Raw genomic sequence first — 10,326 nt, 5'->3', positions numbered from 1 at the left:
TCCTCTCACCAGGGCTGGTTTCCTCTCCTCAAACACTCAGAGCTCCGGAGGCACGAGGAGCAGGTGGGATGAGACCGGAATAAAAACGTGCGGCTCCAACTATGGCTCCAACAGCGCTCGTCGGGAAGCTCGCCCGGTCCGCCTCCCAGGAGCGGGCTGCAGAGCAGGATGAGAGGTCCGCTGAGCGCCACCGAGTGTGAGACCAGCAGGAAATATCAGCTGACAGGCGCCCCCTCCCCCCCTCCCCCCTCGGGGGACAGAAACAGACACCCTCGCGCCTCTCAGCCTGGAAACTGGAGGCTGGAGACGACTCCGGTCTGCCGTGCGTACAGTGCGCCTCCCTTCCACAACTCTCCCGTGCTCGCTTTCTCCTGCAGACCCTCCAGGAAGCCGCTGGCTCTCCGACCAACTTGGGAGAACTTTGGCCCCCGGATTACCGCCGCTGAGCCCGGCAGCGCGTCGAGTCCATGCGGGGAGCGCAGTGAGCATCGTGCGCTCTGATATTATTACAAGTCCTGCAAAGTCTGTCCGAGTCCGGGGGCCACCGCAGCGAAGATGCCGGTCCGGAGGGGCCATGTGGCTCCGCAGAACACCTTCCTGGACACCATCATCCGGAAATTTGACAGTCAAAGTAAGAGCATCGTTTTCTTCCTTCTCTTTTCTTGTTTGAAATGACATCGTGATGCTGGAGGCTTCCTGTTTACATGTTGTTCTCCAGAATCAGCCTCCGTTGTGATGCATGGTTAAAAGCTCCGACTGGTCACGAGCGCTGCAGCGATGTGTAACCAGCGAGGGTGGAAGTCACTCATTTCAACAGCAATATCAGGAAAACACGACTTTTCCTTTACAGATCAGACTTCCAGTCAGCTGAGGAGGCTGTTTTTCCTCTTGTGATCACAACATGATCAGATCTGCAGACTCTCATTCAGGAATTGAAGCTCCTTTTTTTTTTTTTTTTTTGAGATTGCAAATCCCTACTATAAAATATTGAAATCAAATATTGAAATCAAATTCGATAAATTCCGTTTGTGTTGATCCTCTCATATCTTTGAAGCCATCTTTGACTGATTTTTGTCACAAAGATCAATCATCTGTTTCGGGGTCTTTGAATCCATCGCCTTGTTTGTTTTGCCTTCATGCAGAAATCCACCGGACGCTTCAACACAGCGTCTCCACATCTGATACATTTTGTTTTGTTGGCCTTCAAATAAAACAATCAACATCCCATCAGTTACTCTTTATCAGCTAAAAAAACCAAACGCTACATATGAGCTACTAAATTTTGCATCAAGAGCCCGGGGCCATGCAATCCGAAGCTGTCTATATTTCAGAATACACGCGGCGGTTTTATCTCTGATGCAAATCATTCCTGTTGTTTCCATCTCTGAACCTGTGACCAGACTTCAAACGTGCGTCGGCAGCAACAAACAGCACGTTTCCCGCAGTAGTTGTTACCTCAGGGCGGATGAGGAAAATAAGGGTCATGGGATGGTTGTGGAGGGAAGATGTGTTTTACATCATTTGATGTGTAGTACATCAGTTTCATGTTTTGACAGTCGAAACTGATCCAAGTGATTTAAATGCAACTTTTAAGGAATCTGAATGTAAATGTCTTCCCTGAGGGGCTGAAAAGGAGCTGTGGCCTTCCTCCATCCACCACATGCTGCTGGGTTGAGCTGTTCACCAGTGACGTCATAAGAGAGTCAGCAGAGCCTCAGTCAGGTGTTACAGAAAAAAACAGCCTGTTTCTGACCGAGGTGCTGAAAAGCAACTTCCTGCGTGCAGTCAGGTTGAATCATTGGCGTCGGGGTTCGCTGCATTTCTTATTTTTCCAACCTGATAACTCTGCAAAGGTGAACACATTCTGCTCTCAGCGGACTCCTTCACATCTTAAATGTGTCTTTACAGCAGATTTGCATTTTGTTTCCCCGCGAGGATGATTGTTTGTGAGGGAGGAACATTAACCACAGCGGAGAGCCGCAGCACTTCACACCAGTGCTTTCTAAATGTCGTCCCAGTGACTCGGTGGGTTTTCTTATTAACCGCTGCAGGCTGCTGGTGGTGATGTGATGGTGTGTAATGAAGTGGACGTGGAGGAGAGTCCGTGGACAGCTGTTTAAACATCCTGATCACCGTCACTGCAGCTTTAAATTGATGTTTAAATGCAGCACAGTGGAACGATTTTCAGAGTATTTCTTCAATCCACACTGACCCCACATCACTGAAACGTGACCTCCTCCCCGCTCCCCCCTCCTCCTCTCATGCTGTCCTCAGCTGAGTGAACCAGTGTTTATGACAGGTAGTGTCTGGTGTGGGTTTCCACACTGAACATCTCCACCTGATCCTCTGCTGTCTTTATTATAACAGAGGCAGCTGGAGTCAGAGTCCTTTCTCCCAGTTATAAAGTGGTGAAGGAAACTATCTCATCCATCTCATGTGATGGGTGGAGGGTGGTGGGTGGAGGGTGGAGGGGAGCAGCCTTCATGGTAGAGGGAGCGCAGCAGAGTCATTTAGTTTCCAGGATGGGACAGGTTTTAAAAATAATGCTCTGAGATCACAAACTGTGATGCTCAGCTTTAGAGGAGATTATTAAAGAGTAAACTGTCCACCTGTCAGAGAGGGAGAGGGAGGGAGGGAGGGAGAGAGAGAGGCTCTGAATTCTTTGTCTTTTCATGGAGTTATTAACAGGTTTAAGTGCTGAAAGAAACTATTGTTATAAAGTCATTATTTATAACATCTTACATTGACAGCAAAACAATTTAAATGTCACATTTTTAATTAAAGTGCAGTGAAAGTGAAAAAACCCAGCTCTGTTAAAACAGGTGTTGTTTCACGTTCTTCTCACACTTTGAATTATGAGCCTCTCGAAGGTCGTTCTGAGTGATGAACGTGTCGGCAGGTTGGTTCGTTCCGCTCTGAGACAGGATTTAACTTCGCAAAGTTATCATTGGGACGGTTATGAAGGGAACCGATGTCTCACCAAAGTGTGTGATGAACCCGTCGGTCCTCTGGATGATGAGCAGCTGATGGTCCTGCCAGCCGACACCCAGAGATCCTGGGAGAAGCTTCTAGAAGGACAACCGTCACCGAAGCACTTCATCTGGGCTTTATGGAGGAAAGACTCTGCGCCGTGGAAGACCGATGAAAACCTGCTTGGAGGACTTTCAGATTGTGAGAAACAAGATTCTGGTCTGATGAAACCAAGATGGAAGTGTTTTGCCACCTCCACAACACCATCCAACAATGAAGCACGGCGGCGACAGTATCATGCTGCAGCTAGTGACAGACAGATGAACACCTTCATGCAAACCTGCTGCAGAGTTCTCAGGACCTGAACGTGAAGGTTCACCTCCCAACAGAACAACGACGCTCATCACAAACACAGAGTGGGTTGGAGGAACAATTCCCAGCCAGAGCCGAGACCCGAACCCAATCGAAACATCTCTTAAAAAACCCTGAAAATGTCTGTTCACCGTCGGTCCCCATCAACCCGACGGAGCTCGACAGGATCTGCAGAGAAGACTGACAGAAAAATCCCCAAATCCGTCACGCCGGAGACGACTGGAGGCTGGAAGATGTGTGAAACCTGTGAAAACCTGCAGCGTGTCAGTGTTATTATCTCTGTCACTGTGGGGTGAGGATGAAAAGGATTTCAAATCATTTCAGCCAAAAAATAGGGTGTCAATAAAGGCGTCTGAATATGTTTTTACAAACACACCGTACATTTAGAGTTAAAGACGTGTTTTCATATTTCAGATTCTTATTCCAGAGCAGAAGGTCCATTTGTGGTCCATATAACCAAACTACACGCCTTGTGTATTTGTAATGAATCAAACATCCTGCACACGGTGAGAAATGATCTCCATGAAGCATAAAGCCGCAGCAGCACATTACGACGACTATAAAGTCAGTACCAGCTGCATTTAAGAATCAAACAGACGGACGTTGATGCACAGCAGCTGGGAGAAATGGATTTCCAGGCTACAGATGTTTATTGGATTATTAGACAGACAGGAGGTCACAGTTGCTCTGCATGCAGGTTATGATGAATCCACAGGAAGGGAAGTGATCGGTGAGATTTACTTCTAGGAGGAGATGTTCAGCCGCTGAGAGCATGTTGTGTCATCTATTCAACCAGGCAGGCTTTTCACTGGAGAGGAGTAAATATTCACTCACTTAAATGGTAAATGTTCTGTACTTGTATAGTTTTATCACCTTTCAGTCTCAAAGCGCTTTAACATGTTTTCCATTCACCCACTAATGAGACAGATCACCATGCAAGGTGCTGCCATCAGGAGAACATTCACACACTGATGGTTCACCATCAGGAACAACTTAGGGTTCAGTGTCTTGCTCAAGGACGCTTAGACATGTGGACAGGAGGAGCTGTGGATCGAACCACCAACCTTCTGATTAGTGTTCAACCCACTCTACCGTCTGAGCCACAGCCTCCCTATATGTTTGATTAAAAACTGAAGAGCGACCCGCTTCAGGCCCAACATGTCAGAAAACCTCTGATCAAGTTGTGATTCCATTTCAGTGAATAATCTGTGATTGCTGTGACTCGTGTGCAATGATACGAGCCCTCAGCTCCCTCTCATCTCTGCCTGCTGACAGATTGAGTGTTTTCTCCGTCCGGCGTGCTGTTTGTTTGAAGACGTGCTCATTTGCCAGTGGCCTTAACGCAGGATGCATAATTCATGGCACCACGTCTTCACTGTTTCTGGGCTTCTATTTGCTCTGAATTTGTGGATTTTAGATGAAATAATACGTGTAATTTAATGTCACCTTTTTAAAAAGCAAAGACGAATTAGATCAGATGGGAAACGTGTTGAAATGCTTCCAGCTCGGGTTCTGTGTGCTCTGACTTCAGACCTTCTCTGCTTACTGTACGCTGATCTTCCGTGCTCGGATGCCTCTCTGTTTACCGTGCTGTGATCCCCCACCTTTGATATCCACGCTGCTCCTCCTCGTCGGGCCTCTCCGGGAGGAACACCTTCGGTGGCGTGTTGTTGTCTGTTCGACGCTCCTCGCAGGAAGACTTTGCTCAATTACAAGCCCTCGAAGCCGCCGTCCTCCGGGGAGGATGCTACTGTTCTGCAGCTGAAGTACAAACACTTTGTCGCCATGGCAACTGCGCCACCCCCTCCCTCCCTCCCGTCCTACCCCCTCCCCACCCAGACTCCACCACCCACACACACACCCACTGTCATGCACACACACAGAAGGAAAAAGGTAGCGTGTTTCTTAACCAGCTGCAGGCCGTTTACAGAAAGTGTTCGCTGTTGAACGCTGTGATGCAGCTGAAGCTGATTCTGGTCATAAACAACGCGCTGACCAGTGATTGGTTCTGGCTTCAGGCTAACTGGTCGGTTAACATGAACAAGGTGGTGATATCCATTTGGACCTTTTTTAGATATGAAGAATTGGGAAATTCATGAAAATATTGAAGGCATGACTTAACGTGATGGAGGAGAATATGTTTTATCATCCAACAAGTAGCTCCGCCCCAGAGATCTGATTGGTCAACTGAACATCTGGAACAAATTATCATGACATCACACCCTGCTGATCACTCGAAATATCACTACCTTTTCAATGGGAATATAGAATTAGACTAGAATTTCATATGATATTAATATAATGTGGTTTCTACTTGTTATAGTTCTATTAAATGACCCATTTGGTGAAGTCGGGTCTCTTTTGGTCATTTTTGGTCGCTCCGAGCACCCGTACCGTAACACCACGGATAGTCACGCACTTACAGTCCTAGAGGAGGCTAGCTGGACCGGTTTGGTTTGAACACATGACACGGAGCTAAAATGTTAAAAACACATGAGAACATGGATATCTTTGTTCATCAGATATCTTTGTTCCTCAGATATCTTTGTTCATCAGATATCTTAGTTCATCAGATATCTTAGTTCATCAGATATCTTTGTTCCTCAGATATCTTTGTTCCTCAGATATCTTTGTTCATCGGATATCTTTGTTCATCAGATATCTTTGTTCATCGGATATCTTTGTTCATCAGATATCTTTGTTCATCAGATATCTTTGTTCATCTGATATCTTTGTTCATCAGATATCTTTGTTCATCAGATGTCTTTGTTCATCAGATATCTTTGTTCATCAGATGTCTTTGTTCATCAGATGTCTTTGTTCATCAGATATCTTTGTTCAATTGTTCATCAGATATCTTTGTTCATCAGATATCTTTGTTCATCAGATATCTTTGTTCATCAGATATCTTTTTTCATCAGATATCTTTGTTTATCAGATATCTTTGTTCTTCAGATATCTCTGTTCATCAGATATCTTTGTTCTTCAGATATCTTAGTTAATCAGATATCTTAGTTCATCAGATATCTTTGTTCTTCAGATATCTACCTACCTACCTACCATCTCTGTTCATCAGATATCTTTCTTCATCAGATATCTTTGTTCCAACCAGACTGAACTAGCTGATCAGTTTAATGTTTCTATGTTCTGTATTTATTCAGTTGGAGACCAGAAATACTCTGTTGCTAGGTTGTTGCTAAGGGTCTGACTACTTCCTGGAGTAGTAAACATTACATACGTTATTTAAGAGACAACTGACACAACCGATTGATTTCTCAGTTATTAGTCATAGCCCATGTGTTGCCATAGAAACAGACATCGCACTAACATAAAGTTTTATATTTTGAGAGTGAATTGCTCCACAATATGAAAACATTTAGATTACATGTTTTATTTAGTTGGTGACTTGTTGTATCATCACTATAATGCACTCGGTGTGCTTTAACGTCATTATTGGTACGACAGTGATGTGATCAGGACCGAGGCTTCTGTGTGTATCTGATTCCTGATGTACTGACATGTGACAAATCAAATGAAAAAGCCTCGTGTTTGACAGTGAGGAGATCCAGAGCCTCTGTTCTGCTGGTGGACGGGTCACTGCAAATGAGTTCAGAGTTGTACTGAGTGACCTGGTGGATGAAAGCTGCTGATGGGAGTGATCTGTTCCAGGATGATGATGACGTCCTCAGGGGTCGCTGAATGCTTTGATGAGTATTAAAGTGATGTGACTCAGATGCTGTGACTCAACACATCTGAACACCTGTGGGAGGTTTTAGACCGACGTGTTCGACAGCGCCCTCTACAGTTAGAAAGAAAGAGTTGATTTAAGTTGTCACTTTTAAGTTGAAATAATTGACAAGATTAAGTAAATACAACCAGTAATAAGTAAAGTTAACAGATAAGTGTATTATATATATATTTTCAGATGGACCTCCAGAAAACTAAGAAGAAGGAGTGACTTTAGCTAACAACACCGAGAGAACTGATGGACACATTTTATTCACTTTGGATTTGATGAGAGAAGTTGAATGGGAGTCTATGGAGCCGGAGGCTTTTTGGAGCCGACCTCTAGTGGCACTCGCTGGTATTGCAGCTGAAGACACTTCTGGATCAGAACCATTTTACAGACCTGAAGCTACGAACACTTTTATGTCCAGTCTGTGGTTTTGCCTCAGTGCCATTTGTCCAAAAGCTTGCACACGGTTTTAATGTGCTCCATTAACTGTACAAATGATCAGATGTTTACAGGCACACAGTAGTTTATTTAAAGTCAATACAAAATACATTTGCCTGCTAATGGAAATCCTCACCAATGTATTAAATGTGATCATTTGGTAAAAATGTAATCTGTTTTTAGGGAATTAATTGGATGATATATATTTGTGACCCATTTTGAAAGATTTCTGTCTTTCATAAGAAGCAGTGGGCTCGAGTCTGAGGAGAGAGGAGGTAGAAACAAGTAGATCAATTAATTGCTGCTGACTTTGCTATTTTCATGGGATTTGTTTTGACGGTAAGAAGAATAGTCTCAGCCTTTAATGTCCTTTAATAAAAGGAATGCGAGAGCTCTCCTGTTGCATACACTGACCTTAAAAGATATCCAACAGATTAAATGAGATTGAGGTTGACAGGTGTGCACTCCAAATATTCAAATATCCAGTTTTCAGTTTGTATATATAACATGAGCCCCCATCTATCTTTGTCCTCTGTGTCAGACTACAGCAGCCAGCAGAATGTGCTTGTATAGTATTTTTCCTCTTTCAGCGTAATATGTTGAAACGCGTTCTCCTGCAGCCGGCGTCGGCCCGGCGGCCGTGGAGTCGCTCCTCCTGCGTGTCGGCAGCAGGTCGTCCACCTGAGCGTTCACAGCTTCCTGCTTGGATGAGTTGCGTCAGGCTCACAGCCTCCATGTTTCCCGGTGCTGCTGAGTACATGCGAACGCTGCACACGCAGCCGCAGCCGCAGCTGCAGCCGCAGCCGCATACGGCAGCGTGCTCCTGAATCTGGCCGCGACCAGGCGGCTGGTTTTCTCTCCTGTTCTCCTGCACACGACAAACATGGTTTCTCCGTCTCCCCGCTGAAACTCCAGCTGCTCCTACGAATGTTCAGACAACCAAATGGATGTCTGAAGAGGTCCAGTAGCTGCTGCACCGTCCTGCTGCTGAAGGTCCTCCACCTCTCTGCTCCATCTGTTTGGTTCGGAGGGTGTAAACACAGCAAACTGCTGCTGGAGTCAGAGTGAGTCACAGCCTCCACATCACTCTTCCTCCCTCTCTCTGTCTCCTGACTTCTTCCCTCCTCTCTCGTTCTCTCTCACACACACACACACACACACACACACACACACACACACACACACACACACACACACACACACACACACACACACACACACACACACACACACACTACACCAGCGCTCTCTTGTACTTGTAAACTCTTTGAGCTCCTAAACACTCGTCTCCACCTCTCTGCTCTTTGTCTCATCTGACAGCCTGTTTTCTTCTTCTCTCCGTCTCTCTCTGTCTCTTTCCCCTCCGTCCCTCCTTCTCTCCGTCTCTGTCTCTTTTTCCCTCCGTCCCTCTTTCTCTTTTTGTCTCCTTCCCCCTCTGTCCCCCCTTCCCTTTTTCTGTGCACGCGTGTGTGTGTGTGTGTGTGTGTGTGTGTGTGTGTGTGTGTGTGTGTGTGTGTGTGTGTGTGTGTGTGTGTGTGTGTGTGTGTGTGTGTGTGTGTGTGTGTGTGTGTGCAGCAGGACTGAGGAGACAACATTTCGTCCTTCCTGATGTTTCATGTTGTCCTTTGACTCTTCAACACTGTCGTTATTCATCTGTGGAGTATTAACATGTACGAGGACAAATGAAGCTAACAGCTAGCCGAGCATCACACAAAGGCTGCATGTTGTTAAATACGGTTCATTCAACATGACAAATGAAGATTAAGAATCGAGTTGATATGAAAGTGAGATTCTGTGATTTAATTTTCCTCCAAGTGAAAAGTTGTTTTCATAATCAATAACCAACATGGTCGTATTTAGCTCACATTTAGCATGTTAGTGGGCCTAAATAAAGGTCCTGCACAGTCAAACATGATTTGTTTTTATATCACGGCTGCACCTGTCAGAAAGTCAGTGAAGAAAACAAATGTTTCAACATGAATATTTTATAACTGTGATAGGTAACGTTAGATTTTTCTCATTAGCTGTTTGGGATACAAGAAGTTTTCAAGCTAAAATAATGCAGGCAGAAAAATGAGGACGAATTACACTGAAAATGTTGGAATAACTCACTGCTGCATTTACACAATAAACTAATCACCATTTAGACATGAGAAGAATTAGAAGTGCTGCTAAACAAACCATTTAAATTTCATGATCAATTTTAGTTGCATGAAGTTGACTTTGACTTTGAAAACAAATATTTTTCATCAACTATTTAACAAAGCCACATTATTGTCGGTGTGTTCTCGGACATTCAGTCTCATGAATGATCCAACACAGGCGTGCAGTTCAGCCATCAGCATGTATTGTCTATGAAATACTGAAATTACAAGAAAAGATAATAACTGATTTCTTTGAATTAAACTTTCCAACAAAATGTTTTTCCTGCAGACTATTTGAAACACGAGTCACGTGAAGCTATAAAAAGTTAAATTAGTGCAATAGTTCTGATATTTTTTAGCTCAATCTGACGATCAGTCTCACAGTTTTATTGTATTGAGTTTTGTACAGTATGTCATGTAAAATAATTGGTAAGGATGAGATCTCGTTTGTTTTCTGTGGAGGGAGAATGGACACGGAGACCAGCTGCTGCAGTGTGACGTGTTTTCACTTCTGTCCTTTAATACGTGTGTTGGATTGCATTGTAATTTCATCATGATCAAGTTTATCAGTCGATGCAGTTGGACTTGATGTTTCCATAAAGCCGAGAGCGATCCGGCCCCCCGTGAGACCGATGAAGTTACGAAACGCTGCCGACGCCCTGAAAC

General features: G+C 44.6%; 1 protein-coding gene across 1 annotated transcript in view; it reads left to right on the top strand.

The window, feature by feature from the left end:
• Nucleotides 1-10,326, top strand: part of LOC138636476 (voltage-gated inwardly rectifying potassium channel KCNH2-like) — a gene marked incomplete at its 3' end in the record, with an annotated part of 29,991 nt that continues 19,665 nt past the window's right edge. The window contains exon 1 of the mRNA XM_069724508.1: nucleotides 1-631. Coding sequence (XP_069580609.1) covers nucleotides 556-631 — 76 coding nt within the window. The remainder of the gene's footprint in view (nucleotides 632-10,326) is intronic.

The sequence above is a fragment of the Brachyistius frenatus genome, unplaced genomic scaffold (genome assembly GCF_029030835.1).
Source record: "Brachyistius frenatus isolate BFR_SWC_R1_liver_20210118 unplaced genomic scaffold, ASM2903083v1 Contig_379, whole genome shotgun sequence".
In the NCBI taxonomy this organism is placed as follows: Eukaryota; Metazoa; Chordata; class Actinopteri; family Embiotocidae; genus Brachyistius; species Brachyistius frenatus.
Note: the sequence above shows the minus strand (reverse complement) of the source record. Positions and strands in the feature narration are given on the sequence as shown.